Below are 16,328 nucleotides of genomic sequence, written 5' to 3'. Positions count from 1 at the left end.
ACACAGGGGCTTGGACACAGGCCTAGAGATTAAAACCTCTCACAGGGTCTGGAATCAGCACTGGCTCAGCACATCAGTCAGCTGCACTGACCTTCTGCAGCGTGGCTCCAGCGTTCCCAGGGGAGCAATGTCATTTAAAAGCAATAGGCTGCTCTTGTGTGCAGCCATTCTTGATCGAGGGGACAAAGAATTGTCATTCAGTCATTCAAATGATGCGTGCTGGAGTCTAGAATAAATGACAACCATTTATTTCAGGGAAACAGTGAACTTGCAGAATGCCATATGCATTGATATGTTTGTGCAATTTCTGCTTCCAACATAGGAAGATTGATATCAAAACTAAGCCTGTAAGAGCAGTGTGTTTTGGGGCATGAGTTATTTCCTTTATATTGTATAAGGTTACACTCAATCAGCAGACTGCTCGCTCAATCTCGTTCTCCTAAAATACTGAATTTCCTTCCAGAGTTCACTGTTGACATAGATAGAAGCCATGTGCCTTTTCTTAACTGCTAGCTAATACCAACTACACCCAATACTGAAGGAGCTGTGCTGTAGTTTTGTGTCATTTAACGTACCTGATGTGGCATTGTACTCTGACGTGAAAATAGAAGCCACACAATTCCTTGAGTTTTAATGAGTTTTAATGGTGTTGACTGCCCTCACTGGACTTAGACAAGTCATGTAAGCTCAAGTTCAGCAAAGCGTAAAGTTAGGCATGTACTTGAAGCTTGTTGGGTTCAGTGAGCTTCAGATCAAATAAAGTCAGTATGATCTTACCTGCGTGCTTCATTAGGTGACATACTTTGCAAAGTGGAAACCTTTACTTTTTGTATCAGTGTAAGGAAAAGAAACACATCATTGCCCAGCAGAAGATGTGTTGGAATTATCTAATTCATTCATGTTTTTAATTATGGTTGGAAGTTGAGAAGTGTCATGTAAGTGCTAAATAGTAATATCATTACTATAATTCAAGATGCTTTATTTCACTGTTAGTATCCCTTCTGTTTTAGCTTCTGCTCCAGATTTTTCCAAGAATCCAATGAAGAAAATGATTCAGGTTCAAATAGGCAGCACAGTTGATTTTGAATGCAGACCAAAAGCTTCCCCTAAGGCCAAATGTTCCTGGAAGAAGGGAGGTGAGCAGCTACACGAAAATGAAAGGTATTAAGTCTATATTGGTTTATTTGTTTTAAGCTTACAAAAAGTGTTTTTAATGTCTTTTTATGCAATAACATCATCTGTAGATCCAAATGGTTGTAAAGCCTCTCTAGAATCTGCCTAGCTGGGCGAGCTTGGTTGTTTTTTAATTGTCATTGTGTCTGAGCACTGAGAGAGCATGTATATAGCTTTCTTTAAGGTCAAGGGTCAGCTTTTACTTTCAGTTTGATGTAGAGTTTGGCCTCATTTAGAGAAAATCAGGTACTGACAGAAAACCTGGAAAGGCAAAGCCTATAAAACACTACTAAAAGCCTTCAGCAAAATTCTCTGAAAACAGTGGCAGGCAGACGGTTGAGGCATATTACAGCCACGATGATAATGTGGCCAAGAAACAGAAAGAAAAAAAGAAATAAATTTCCAGTTGGCAAAAATTAATAATTGGGAGGTCTAGAATAGCACTCTCACCATTCTAGTATTTCGATTTTTGCTGTTCTGCTACTGTGTTTGTTTTTCTGGGGAAAGTTATTACAAAGATGACTCAAAGTTATATTTTAAAAGATCTGTGAAAATATGCAAGGTTTGCTATGTAATTGCAAGAGGGACCTGATGAACCCAGACAACTGAGCTGAATGGTGACAGATTAGTGATGTCTAACCTGTGTACAGATGTGTAACATCCTGTATACATACACTTTGGAAAGAAAACCGCTTCTATACAAGTATTGTAAATTAACTGTGAACACTTAGGAGAGCGATACAAGCATCAGTGTGCAAAGGTGGGTGTAAAGGTGGGGTGACTTTTTCAGCTTTCTGTCTGAACAGACACCGGATCTGGTCTTAATGGTTGCTTTAAATTGCCCTCCAAAAGCTGTACGCACTGGTTTCAGTCGTGGTGATGGCAGCAGGCAAAAGAAAGTAATGCTCAGTTTCAGAAAATGCTTTGAGCACACCTAATGCTGCCTGCTTACATTTACGCATTTGCTTGAAAACACAAATTAGGGCTTTTAGTTCTGCAAAGTGCAGATATTTCCAAAATATGTCCCAGAGTGTTTCCCAACATATTTTTGATAACACACTATAAATGGCTTACAGAGGGAACATAATAACAAGCCAGTACTCCTGAATTAATCTAAATGAAGTCCACTTTCCTTCAGAGAAAAGCAGAAATGTGATTCTTTGCAGAAAGCACCATAGTTCATTGCTGTCTGCTATGGATAATTACTATTCATTAATTCCTTGCAGTTCTACAATTCTTCCAATTCAGGAATGGGTTTCCAATTAGCAGTACATTTTTCAACCATTAACTGAATTTCTAAGGGAGAAGTCTGTATTGGGGGTGTGTTGGGGCAGAGTGTGCCTTTTTTAATTGCACAGAAAGGGATCGGTGAGTTCCCAAAAGGGATAACGCAGGGCACGCAGGTCCAGCATGCTCTTTACCTGGGAGAGGCAGAACAAGCTTAAGTACATTTGGACCTCAGACCTACAGTAGCATTCAGGCTCTCTCACAGAGCACTCCTTGAGAAAGAGATTGAGGGAAAGGATTTCCCCTCACTTTACAATTCCTATTTGCATGTAGAGAGCAAGCAGAGAATTCACAGTCTTAAGAGTACAGCAGGTTGCTTCCCTTCTGGAAGTTGGCTCCTGCGAGGGAACAGCTCTTGCCCTGTATCCCAAGTGTACATGTAGATACATACATGTATAGCTCCCCAGTACCTTTGTCCTTGAGTAGTTAAAACTATATTCTTGCTGGTTTGGTAGGTTTGCTTGTGGTATACCGCACTTGTCAGCTTTGTTAAAGTACGGGGGCGATGGAATATTTTGTGTGTTTTTTTGTGTAAACTTAGGCAAATGTTGGAGCTTATCCTCTCTGGAGAGTATGCCAGCACAGTCATGTCCAGGCAGTCCCAAGCTCACTCCACCAGCACTCTGGTACAATAAAGCCAAACACTCCATTACTTCAAAGTATCCTCGGTATTTCATTTTAAGGAATGTTACATTTCACTGGGGTTACTGATCACATTACTTTTGTAAAGCCTGAAAAATCTTCATTTTGATGGCACTGTTGCTTGTATTTTTAATTTATTTTTAAATGATACTGCATTTTCAGTATGTAGAAGATCTGGATAATGACTCAGTAAATTTTAATTAAATGAGCTGAATCTCATGTATCTTGAGGAGGGGAGAAGATAGAAGTCAAAATGGATTTGTGAGCCTCTGGACTGAGAAATAGCTCAACATAAAGAATACAGTCTTGCTTCTTGTTAGTTTTGCAAAATGTGTGACTTTTTTTTTTTAGAATATCTTGAATAAAGAAAGCTAGACAATGAAGAACATTGGAATGTAGAAAGCATTAAGGTACATGGATCACTGTAGAATATGCAAAAAAAAAAAGGCAAAAAAACAGGAATTAAATGAATTGGGTACTAAAGCAAGAAATACTTCCCTCCAAAATAGTTTTGGACCTCTGAAATAAATCATTTTGGATGTAATGAGCATGATAATCAAGAATTAGCAATAATTATCTTGTCTTCAATGATGCCAGATCAGGTACTGAGTTTAGGAATCTTTGATTAACTGACACAGGTCAATTTTTACCCGGTATTATGGTTATCGTGTGTATCACCATGCTAGGAGCCGCTTGTATTCACTTAGGCTGTTCTTTCCCAACCAGCTCATATAATAAGGCCTTTAATTTTTTTTCTGTAGAGTATATTATATCTGCAGTCATTAAACCTGGTTTTTTTTTTGTAAAAGATTCTGGGGCGGCTTCTACTGATGGCAGACCACAGGCCCCAAGGCCTCTAAGGGGGCAAGCCTGCCACCTTCTCTGTTGAAAGTTGGCCTAAGGAACCCCATCTCCTGGTGGATGAGCTTTTATTTTTCTTGTATCCTCCAAAAAATTAGTATTTGTCATTTAACAAAGGTGAAATGCACTTGATGCTAGTTTAACTCACATCTCCGTCAAAAACGTAAGGCACTGAAATGTGACAAGTCCTAGGTAAAAAACCCTTTTAAAGATTTCTTTAAAGATATTTATATTATGTTCTAATATCTGGCTGGAGGAAGATTAAGATTGTGAGATCATGCAGAGCAGTATTTCAGTGTAAACAAATCCACCTTTATTCCTAGAGCTTTCTAAATTTACCAAGAGCAGAAAAAGATGAAAAGATACTGCAAACTTTTAACTTCACTAAGAAGCACTGCAGTGCAAGTCTCTCAAAATAACTTTTGGTTTTAGCATCTTTAACTATGGCAAAATTATGTCAAATTAAGGGGGAGAGAAAAGAAGAGGAATTGTTCCTGATAAAACGTTGCATAAGTCTTATAAGGATCAGTGACTGGTTTTATCGTCACTGCAGTTTGAATTAAGTACTTTTACTTCATTTTGCGTTGCAGTCTGAAATGCTGTGATCTGGAAAGCAACACATTTACTTACCAGCGCTTCAATAAGAGCTTATTTTGGCTGGCTTTCTTGTAAAGTAATCTGGTTTAATTTAGTTGGAATTTGCTTAATATATAAAAAGCAGTTTTGACCCACATTTTCACTGATCCTTTGTACTGAAGAGTTATGAACAGGAAAGTAATACATTTATGTTTGGTATCATAATAATAAAGGTCTAAAATACTTGGTTTTTCTGATGAATAATCTGACAAATATAAGAAGGCAGTGATTATTTAGTTTAACTATGTCTGTTATTTTAGCAGCAAAGTATTCTAATGGGAAGATGAGATTAGTTAACAGTTGCATTAATGACACCAAATTTCAGGTGGCAGCCTTGACTCAGAAGGGCTGGGATCTTGGATCCTGAGGCTTATGCTGGCTCTCAGCTGTGTGTGTGGTTGTACTGCACCAACACTTCCATTTAACGGGATTTTGATGAGTAAGGCAAAAATATGTAAGCTTCTAGATAATACTGACACAGTTCCCTAAGCAAGCAGTTATGGGGACAGTGAACGTGGAATAGCTGGAATGCTCTTACAGGCAGACAGTGAGGTCAACAGATTTCGGATTGGCTTCCTGGAGCATCGCTTGCTCTCTAATCCCAGGTGATATTTGTCTCAGTATCTGTAAATATTGGAAATAAGGTGTGGTCCGTAACAATAGTAAAATAATTTATCAGTATTAGAAGTATATGAGCCTGTTCCACAGTTGGATCTCTGCATGGTCAGTTGTGACTAACGTAACTGATAACAAGTGATAATCTGAGGAGTAAAGCACACCTGACGTACTGGGTGGAATTAATGGAGTCTGTAACCTCACTGAAGTCCCTCAGCTGTTTGGGAGGCCTGTAATGCCAAATACACCCTCCTAGTTCAGGGGAGAACAGGAAATCTCTCCTAGTTTTGCCTCTCAGGTCAGGAACCCTAAAGTCCCAACGTTGGTTAAGCCCTCTCCCATTCTTTTGACCTCAGTCAAGGAGTGTAAGAGTGTGGACCTGAGTTAAGACATGTAGCTGTTCTAGGTATTTTTTATGCCATTCGTTTGACTGTTGGAGAAAAGTGTCTTCTCAAAGACTGATTTCCCACAGGTTTGCTCAAGAGAATGATTTCATTTTTGTCAATCATACTTTGATCTGAGGAGCAGATAGATCCTAAATCAGTCTCCAGTTGTGCTATCGCATATATGCCAAAGCATTATTCAGCCAATTATCTTCGTTTTACAGGGCTAAAAAGTTTCTGCTGTTCGCCAGCACATCAGAAGTATGCAGGTCATGAAATTCACTCTGAAAATTGCTGGCCTTCAGCAAAATGTATTGGAAAAACTCTTGTAGATACAGGGAATGCTAAAGGGTGTATTATTTTTCTGTGTTAGAAATCTAGATCGCTTCCTGGCAGCAGGCCAGCCGCAGTCTGTTTGTTTTGTAACAGCGTGTGAATATCTAATAATTTTAAGTGTACTAAAAGCTTCGGTTTCTCTAATGCTTCAGCAGGAAGGGGTAGAGCTATTTCTGGAGTTTGTGTTTTCATAAGCTGCACTGCATGTACTGCTTTGTATTTGAAAAAGTAAAGAGTTGCTCTTTCTAATTCACCAGTAAAGATTTTATTTTGACGATAAAATTTTTCTTGAATTGATTTGTTGTTTTTTGTTAGTTTGTTTGTTTTTAACTCTGAAAACAAACCAGAAAAAAAAAAAAAAAAAAAACCTTAACTCTGTCTTGGTTTTAATAAGCCTATTGCTTCATTATTTTAGACAAGCTAGGCTTGAAGATAGCTTAGAGCACTCCAAAAGTGATTTGCTTTAATTAAACAATAGGCATTTTCTATTTTATACCCCTGCTCTATTTTTAGTTTGTTTGATCTAAGGCATTGTCAACACTGCTGGGTTTTTTTATTTATTTTTAGCTTTTTTTTCTGCTGGAAACTGCTTCAAAGTAGATGATGCAGTACAAGCCCTTGCAGGATACACAGATAGAAAGTCCAAAAACTAAGTAGCTTCCTTGCAGTCATTATTTCAGTCCAGAAAGTCTTCCCAGCCTTGCCCTGCAGCCAGTGCTGCACTTCCCTGCTTGCGCTACCCTTCATGAGCTGGCACAGCACAGGCAGGTTCACGCAGCGCTGCTCACGCTGAGCTGGTAGGTGCAGCCTTTGAGTGACAGAAGAGCAGGGAACTCGTAGCTTCAAACGGGCATCCTGCTTAGCCCAGGCTTGGGACAGGTTTCGAGAAGAAAGGCAGTGCTCCCAGTTCCCAGCTAAACAAAGCAGCCTTCTTAGCTACTTCTTGTAATATGTATTTAAGTGTAGAGGACTGAATCTCAGTTGGGACAAATTATTGATACAAATTTGCCCCACGTATACTAAAAATAAAGCAGCAGGGGTGTGCATTTAATTTTGTACTGAATAAAGCAGCAGGTTAATAATGAAGTACATGAAAGAGAGAGGACCAAAAATCCACATGACTCTTCTGAAGAGGGAAGACAGCAATGTTAAGTTTCATGACATTTGCCGCCTTTTCTGATTATACTTATTTTGATTCTGATTATACTTATTTTTTCAACTGTGTAAGACTCTCCAACTAATGCAATTAGAGGTTTGCCTCGAGTATTAATGTTGTTTGCTGTTCTGTTGATTCTGTTTAGCGAGATGTGGGGTGTTTGGGACGTTTCCAAAATGCCTGCTAGCTAAGGTGCCTAGGGACCTGGCAGCGTAGCCTCGCCGTGATTCATTTGATGCCTTTGAAATGGATTGGTGTGATATGAGATAGAAGCTCTGAAGCCTTTTGGCTCAGGTGTATCAGGAAACTGTTTACTTTTTTTTTTTTTTCTTGCAATTATTCTGAACGTTTTTATGTACAGCTGGTTCTGTAGAGGCTCCAGGTTATCTCTCGGTTGGTGGAAGGTCCTGCATCTAAGGATATGACAGATGGGAGGCCCAGAAAGAGGGAATTAAATTAACCTTACCTTTAGGTCCTTACAGTGCTGTTGTCTGGTATGTCAACTCTACTACTGGGATGTTGGTGCTCTTAACGTCTGTAACAGTAATGCACGTCTCCTTCGGTTTACAGTTTTAGGAGTGTTTCTGTTTTGTTCTGTGCTATCTGTCCGCTGGGCATGATTCTGACTGCCTGAGTTTGCTTGGGGTGGAGGGAATTTGTTCCCTCAAGTCCCCCCACAAAGCATACCTCTGTCTGCATGTCTGCAGGTCACTGCTGCAGAGTGTAGGCGAGGAGACGAGACAGAAATCTGCCACAGCATGAAGTCTTGAGTCTGCTTTCTAAACAAAACCTGAATTTATACTTGCATGAGCTCAATCCTGCTCTGAGGAGTCAGTGGTGCAAATGAGCTATTGACTTGAGTGAGTCCAGCGTGTTGGGCTTGTATATGTGAATACTGAAAAGTGCAAAATGTGGATTGCTTATGAAAAATCCTATTGCACCATCCCCATAATGATATGGTTATTTCAAAGCTGCCATGCAAGACTGTGTAAACAACATGATGCAGCTGAAAATTATTCCAGTTTCAGTTGTTACAGCTGGAAAAAAAAAGTTAATGTGGGGTCTCTCAGGTACGTACACGTGTACGTATCTTAAACATTGGTTCTCCTGGTGTCCAAAATAGTAACTGAAGGCGGGGTGCAGCTCTGTTTTGTACCATCAGGAACAGAGCATCAAAACTTTCCAACACCAGCTTGGTAGTTGATGCGGTTTGATCTACCTGGTGTAACAGAATGAGTATTCAGACATTGTGTCCACAAACCAATGCAGCAACTTTTAAATCTTTTCTCTTTTAAAATCTCTTTTAGAATCATGTTCTTAAAGGACGGAGGACTGAGAATTGCCAACGTGACAAAAGTTGACGCTGGTAGCTACACCTGTGTGGCAGCAAACCAGTTTGGAACAGCCAGTGGGACGACAAACTTGATAGTTACAGGTGGGTGAGCTGGAAAGGGAGAGGGTCATCGAACGATGATTTACATTGAACTGCAAACTTTGCAACAGAAGTCTGCAATGATGTGAACTCTGTTTCCTCTCTGAACAAATAACAAATATGTTGAAAAGTAAAGTGTGAGAAGTTATGCATTTAACAATATATAAAAATAAAAGAATAAATGTTTGATTAGTTGACAGAAAAGAGACTGACAGATGGTCTCTGGTTGGCAGAGATGTTTCTTAGCCCTGGGATCTCAGATCAGGGAGTTCTGAATGCCTTCCTCCACTCTCTTACTTACCTAAATACTACACAATGCAATTATACTTCTTAAGTACTTCTTAACTTGTTTAAAAAAAAGACAATGCATGCCAACCAAAAATATTTAAGGTCATTATACAATCTAATCCAAAAACCTCTTTAGCGCTAAGGAACTATACGCTTATTTGTTTATGGAAAAAGATATGGAAGAAGCTCCAGCTGCAGGAGTGTTCAGGGACTCCACAGGCAGTAAAATATAAAGTCTTTTGAAAGCTAATTGTGTACATAATTACTGTTAAAAGGGTTCTTGCCCCTTTCTCCAAGCCATCCATTACTAGCTGCTGTCTTAAGATACGGGATTAAAAGGACAAGTGGTTTGTGAAGTTTAGCTGAAGACTGGCTTTTCCCATGATGTTCTTTTCTGAAGATTGGAATATCTGAAATATTCTCCAGATGCAAAATTATTTAATATCCTACTGCATAACATATCCTATATATCTCTAGATCCAAACAGAATTATTTTGTTCAGTGAATTATCAGCTACAGATTTTCAGTCTGTTTCTAAATGATTCATGCCTTGTTATATACAAATAATAGAATTATGTGCAGAGGATTTATGGAATGAAATTTAATTTTTGCAGTATTTACAGTACTTGATTTTTTTTTCTGTTAGTATGATTCAGGAATTGCAAGCAGCTATTCTTAATGACACTATTTATGTTTGATATGATATATGGGCCCAAATATCCAGTGGATCCTACCCTATGTAGATTTCCTCTAGTTTCCAGGTTTTGTTAGCTTTTCTTCCCACTCCCACCTCTTAATTTTCCCAATGGCTGCTACTACAGCTTCCTGTTCCAAAACATGCGGGTTATTGCTGAGATCCACACATGCTTATGAATGGTAATTTCATTGCTGGGGGTTGCAGTGCATTTAGCTCGGTAAAATAAAATCTACCTGGTAGATGTGCAGTGATGCAATGCTCCAACAAGAGAGGTCAGTCAGTGGCATTTATAGTCCAGCTGCATAATTCAAAGTGACAGTCATTAATCAGGTTTGAAGAACACGGTAGAATTAGTAGCAGGCAAAGCTCAGTAATACAGAAATCCAATAATTGTTATTTCTTCTCTCAACAGAGCCAACAAGGATTACTTTGGCACCTTCAAACATGGATGTCACTGTTGGAGAAAGCGTTGTCTTGCCTTGCCAGGTTCAGCATGATCCTATCCTGGACATCAGCTTCACGTGGTACTTCAACGGGACGCTCACTGACTTCAAAAAAGATGCCTCTCATTTTGAGAAGGTCGGGGGGGTAAGTTCGAAACACCATCTCTTCACTTCCTTGTAGATGTATGCAGCACGAACAGGCACACTTTATTTTTCAACATAAAAACATATTTTATTTTAAAAATGTTTCTTCTTTCGGGCCTGTAGAATATTCTTCTAAGTTGGAGATAAATCATTAATTGAGCTAGCTTACTGCACATAACTTGCTGTACAGACACCTAATGCTTTAGACCTGAAGTGTAAGTGCCTACTTCTGTATCTGAATCTGGCCCTACATGATTTTCCCAAGATCACATGAAACATAACAATGACAGATTGAGGAACTCAACTCAGATTTTGTGTGCTCCAGCCTAAAACCTAATCAAAAAATCACATCTTTCCTTACTTTTCCTACACTTGTGTCCCTAGCGTATTTCTCACCATTCTCTCTGAGCCTCCCCCAGTGAGAGAGGGAGGCCATAAATCTCATTAAATATTTCTTATGTAGGATGAAGCGATGCTGCTGGTGGGGGAATGGTTACAGTAATGCTTTTCAGACTTTAGTTTTCTAATCAAAACATGAGAAGTTAAGCATTAAGACAGATGAAAGATATAATCAATTACAGCAATGGGCCTTATTTCAAGCAAGCCATGGCCAAGTAATAAAAAGACAGACAGCTGAGCATCAACATGAAACTGGTCATTTTAAGCCTTCATAAAGTTTCCTTTCATGTCATCTTGCCAGATCTTCTGTTCTATAGGGATAGCTGTGGGTTACACACTTCTGTCTGTGAAACCCTGAAATTTCAGCACCTAACTTCTTTTTTTTTTGCCTGTAAAACATCAAAAGATTTAGCATTTAATCAGTAGGCACCGAACACACAGGACTGTTCCACAGCTTGCAACTGATAAAAGCACACCTGCATGTGGAGATGATGAGATTTCCTTGTAAGAGACATGAGATGTTCGTATATCATGTACATTTTGATAGAAATGTTTCTAGAATTACAAACTGACCATCTGTCATGCTGTAATGGGAATGCTCGGATTTCATAGCCCGTTACCTTCCAGTATTGCTACATGGCCTTTATTTATTTAGTAATATTTCCCCCCAGCTGTACTCTTGTCATGTATACAAATAGTGATGCGAGACAGGAAAGGTTAAAAACATTCGGAAACCTCAATCTCACAGTTTTATTGGCTCAGTTAAGGATTCATAAGCTGACTGGAAAATGAAATATTTTTTCTCACTAAAAATTCCAGCTTTTTTTTTTTAAACGAACACAGACATACTTCCAAATCAAAGCCATGTTTATGTTCCCACACCCTTCCCCCCCCCCCGCCAAAAAAAAAAAAAAAGCATCAAAAATCAGTTTTTCACAGAAAATTATCAGGCAGTCGTGAAGAAAATCTGAGAGTGAGTACTGACTAACTCAGACCTCTGAATCTGGAACATTTTTCTTGGGAGTTTGTCATAAGGGACAGAACTAGGAGTTCTTATCGAATACAGATATTTAGTTTTAGTTTTGTTTTTTAATCTCTTACTTGTGTAAAGAAGGAATTGAGGCTTGTAAGTAGAAAACTCGCTATGTTATGAAGTGATTGATAGACACAACTATTTTGTGGACTTCGTCTGGGTCCCACTAAGGGTGACGGAATAATTTCTTGTGGAGTTGCATGAGCATCGCAGTGAGTAAATAAGCCTAAGTAAGTCACAGTGCGTATTTGTTAAATGAAAATACCTGTGCGTAACTCAGCTTTGTTGGATTACATGGCAAAAGAAAATAATTTTTCAGTGGATAGATTGCTATGTAATGATGTCTTGGAAGTCCCTGGCATGCATGCCTGAGGTCCCCAACATGTAGTTATTAGTGAGAACATTATGGGATCACCACCTGGTCTTGCAGATGGTTAGAAAAATATAGGATGTAACACTGTCATACTGGTCGTCTTTGTTAAACAAACAGTTTATACAAAGGGGATGGCAAACCAAGCAGACCCCCAAATAGCTCCTGGTATCACCTGCTTACACAGCCCAGCACTGGCTGAAATTGTTATGCAGTCAGGAAAAGCAAAAGCAATTCCAGCAAGTGTTGGTATTGTGCGTGCACTTCTCCTTATTTGTATTCCATCTAGCATGGAGAAAGGAAGGTGACCTTACTGTCACCTGGACTTGTCCACACTGACAAAGATTTAATCTGGCTAGGCAAGAATGTGGATACTGCTAATGGTCTGCAGCGCCATGAGAGGTGAGAGTGCCTCCTACATTGTATTTTTTTTGCTGCTGCACATTTCTCCATTTTCCACAACACTTTGGGATGCTTCCCCAAAATAGCCACAAATAATTAAAATGCAGTGTTAATATTTCATTGTGGTTTTTTTTTGTTGTTGTTGTTTTGTTTTGTTTTTTAATTTTAGTAAAATTGTTCTATTTGATAGTCCCCTTTGCCCGGATTTTAAATAAGGTTTGCTAAATTTAGTTCATGTAGAACATGATTTGCTTGTGAGTATCTGTTGCTGATCATTTCCTGAACATCCCATTCCAAACAGGTAGATAGATTTTAGATTGCTTTCAACTTAACTTTTAGGGTATTGTAAGCAATCAGTGCTGGATTGTCCTCTAAATGTTTACATCTTTATTATCGTAAAAGAGCTGGCATTGTATTTATATTGTCACGCATGGAAGGGAAGCAGGCAGAATTGTTTTCAGCTTGTGAGTGAGACATACTAATGCGCGTCCTACAATTTAACTACAGATGTTGACATCAGTGAACTATACTCAAGCTCAAAAAGAAATGCTTGTGACAAAATGGCACAGCTGATTTGCATGTTGTTAGAGATTTGTCTGAAATAATGGCATTCTCCATGAAAATAAATTATTCTTGAAAAATAAGGATGAAAACAGAAATACTTTCTGCCCAGTCATTTTAGGGCAACTTTATCTTCAGCTATTTTGGTTGATACCTTCTCCACTTGCAAAAATATGAGCTTAATATTAAATCACACGGTCGTTCATTTAAGACCTTTGTATTTTGACAGAGTGCATCAGGAGATTTAATGATTAGAAACATCCAGCTGAAACATAGTGGAAAATATGTTTGTATGGTGAAGACAGAAGTGGATAGTGTAGCATCTGCAGCAGACCTTATAGTACGAGGTAAATTTCGGCTTCGGTTACTGTAAATTGTGTTTTCTTACTGTTGTGTATTGTAGATTACAGAAACCACTGATGATGTAGATTACAAAACTAATTCATCTGTGACTTGAATTATGTGATTCTGCCTTGCAGTTATGGAGAATTTTAGTTCAGTTTGGGAGGAAGTTTGCTTTTTCCCAGAGAAATTAATATAGTGTAAGAATATAATAAATCTTGATGTGTCGTATTTTCTCACTGACAGTCTTTCAAGTCACTGATGAGTGGGAACTCAGCACTGGCAGCTGTGACATGGTTGTGAGTTGCTGCCTCTGCTAAATGACTGAATGGGGTTGGTGACTCCGTGGTCCAGCATCCTTCCTGTGAAATGTGCATCTGCTGCCAAAGCCTAGGAAAGGCTTTGTCCTAGGGACACACTGGAATTTAAAGCATATAATGCAGGGTTTGTTTGTTTGTTTTTCCAGAGCAGGAATGCTTGCAGCTAAGTCTGAACTGTAGCTTTCATTGCTGATGATGCAACTACATTTATTGCAAGAGAAAATCTGTAATCCAGGAATGAACATTATGCAATCAACATTTATTCTGTGTATTTTAAAATATGTCATTTATTTTATAATTGCTTTTGTAGTTACTTGTGCAGAATGAGGATTTTTCCAGAATGCAGCAGGACACTTGCCTGACTGAATAGCTGCTTAGGGTGCTGCTCAGGTGGTCTGCTGAAAAATTGCTACAGCACATCATACACTAAAACAGCTGTAGATAACAAATTGGCAGACTACAGAGATGTAATAGTAGATTAAAAGAGGATATCAAGGACCAAAGTAAAAGACAACGTGGAAAGGTACAGAAATCATGCTGAATAAAGGTTCTTGAACTAAAACAAAACCCTGTCATATGTATAGTAGTTCAGGGTTACTATTTCAGAATTATTTTATCAGATGCAAGCTTAGTAAATGTTAAAAAAACAAATATATATATATATAAATATTCTTATTCCAAGCTAAATTGTTTTCTTCCTTGCACAGTATTCGATACAATGGGGATCCATACTGCAATTTTAGGGATTTTCAGCGTACTGGTTTTACAAAATACCTTCTCTTTTTCAATCTTATCCTAGGCTCACCTGGGCCCCCTGAACATGTAAAAGTGGATGAAATAACTGATACCACAGCTCAGATCTCCTGGCAAGAAGGCACAGATAATCACAGCCCAGTAACCACTTACACCGTACAAGCAAGAACACCTTTTTCAGTTGGCTGGCAGCGAGTTACAACAGGTAAAACACAATTCTTGTTACAAGTTCTGTTGGAATGTGTTCGACTAGGGGACATCATGGTTCTTTTTCTCTTTTTAATAGTTCCAGATGTGATTGACGGAAAAACATTCACAACCACGGTGGTGGATTTAAATCCTTGGGTTGAGTATGAATTTCGTGTAGTTGCCAGTAACAAAATAGGAGGTGGAGAGCCTAGTTTACCCTCAGAAAAAGTAAGAACCGAAGAGGCAGGTTAGTGGGTTCTTTTATTTGTTTTTAATTCAAGAATCCTAGATATAGTCAAAAAAAAAAACATATCCTTGGCTCACTGCAAACAGGCTTGGCGTTGCCATCAAATATAAAAGTCTATAACTAGTTTGTTGATGATTTTTCCATTTAGCTGTGGGACAGTTTGTGTTGCATTACACATAACATTTAAATACATTTCAACTGTATTTAATATGCCAAAAGCTGTCTGTTTAGTTAGTGCTGCAGAGTATAAAAATGTTAATGAATAGGAAGAGGCGAATTTTGACTATTTTTTTTTTTCCCCTTCCTGGTGTTTGGTCAGTGTATACCTTTCATGTAATAAGCATGTAGCTCAGAACACATCAATTAAAACCCCCAGTGGTATTTGGAATAAGGCCATTGCCTGATACATCTGCATGAGTTAACCCTGTTGAAAACCTGAAGTATGCCACTGGCTTTTAGAAGTTCATAAACATTACAGCAGATACGGCATTTAATATGTGAGGTTCTACAAATGCTGAGAAAAATACCTGTCTGCCCCAAGGAGCTGACTGAAGGAGCTGGGCCTTTCCAGGACTGCTCAAGCTGGTTCAAAAGCACTTGCCTTGATTTGCAAAAGAAATAGGAAAAGCTCTGGGTTAGCTTCAAAGAATGAGGTTAACATTATATGATGTCACCTCGTCTATCTATACTGCACAGACAGCTGTACGTTTCTTTTTCACAGTTCCTGATATTCCCCCATCTGAAGTCAGTGGGGGTGGCGGCAGCAGGTCTGAACTGGTCATAACATGGGATGTAAGTTTTCTGGCAAGCAATTTTCTTCACAGAATGGTTGTTTTCATTCAAACTGTTCTTACAAGATGAGTTTTCGTGGCTGCAGCAGCTTCTTATCTAGGATGTATATGTGCTTGGTAACATTCTGCTATGTGAGCTATGCACGTTTGCCTTCCCTCCTTTGCTTGCTACTGTGCTAGACTGCGATCAGTAAGAAATTTAGTTTGTCTAAAGTGATTGCTTCTGTTCTCAAACAATTGTTGGGCTGGGAAAGGGGCGTTGCTCAAAGGTGGAGCCAAAGCATTGTGCTGGTCAGTGCAACTTTACAGTCTGTACTTTGTTACCATTAACTGTGAATGCATGTGCTAACCCATACAAAGAATCAGATACTACTTTAAGTTATGTATCCCATTTCTAATGAGTTAAAAAATGTTAACATACTATTACGTACTAATATGGATGACTCCTTGTGGTTACTTAATCATAATCACATTGGCGGAAGGTATAAGCCACTGTACAAAGGTAGTATTGGATTCTCCGACAATTGACTAAGCAATTAATATTTTTGAACTATGAATTTTGACTAGAAATTGAAAACAAGTGTTTACTGAATGGTGCCTTAAAACTAAGCACTTAGTGGAAAACAAGGAGTATACCTGAGAACTATGAACTTCTCTTGAAGGGCAAGCCTTAAAATAGGTTCAAAAGAAAGCATTTCACTCTACCGTACCGGAGTCAATTTGTTGATGGAATGATCCCAGATGTAGTACCAGAACCTGTTTACAACCTTGTGCGTTAGCATGGTGGCGCTTTCCTCCTGCAAAGCTTTTCCAGCGCTGTATGTAATG

The 16,328-nt window shown here is 38.8% G+C and overlaps 1 protein-coding gene across 3 annotated transcripts in view; it reads left to right on the top strand.

Annotated features, from left to right (window-relative positions):
- The window catches only part of CNTN3 (contactin 3), a 100,312-nt gene that overhangs the window by 75,413 nt on the left and 8,571 nt on the right, over positions 1–16,328 (top strand). For all 3 annotated transcript variants that reach the window (XM_083795493.1, XM_083795494.1, XM_083795495.1), the window contains exons 9-15: positions 1,011–1,161; positions 8,397–8,524; positions 9,919–10,094; positions 13,088–13,205; positions 14,320–14,478; positions 14,560–14,709; positions 15,431–15,501. In XM_083795493.1, coding sequence (XP_083651619.1) covers positions 1,011–1,161; positions 8,397–8,524; positions 9,919–10,094; positions 13,088–13,205; positions 14,320–14,478; positions 14,560–14,709; positions 15,431–15,501 — 953 coding nt within the window. The remainder of the gene's footprint in view (positions 1–1,010; positions 1,162–8,396; positions 8,525–9,918; positions 10,095–13,087; positions 13,206–14,319; positions 14,479–14,559; positions 14,710–15,430; positions 15,502–16,328) is intronic.

The sequence above is a fragment of the Anser anser genome (assembly GCF_964211835.1).
Source record: "Anser anser genome assembly, chromosome: 12".
Lineage (NCBI taxonomy): Eukaryota > Metazoa > Chordata > Aves > Anseriformes > Anatidae > Anser > Anser anser.
The sequence above is the reverse complement of the archived record's forward strand: the minus strand, read 5'-3'. Positions and strand labels throughout refer to the sequence as shown.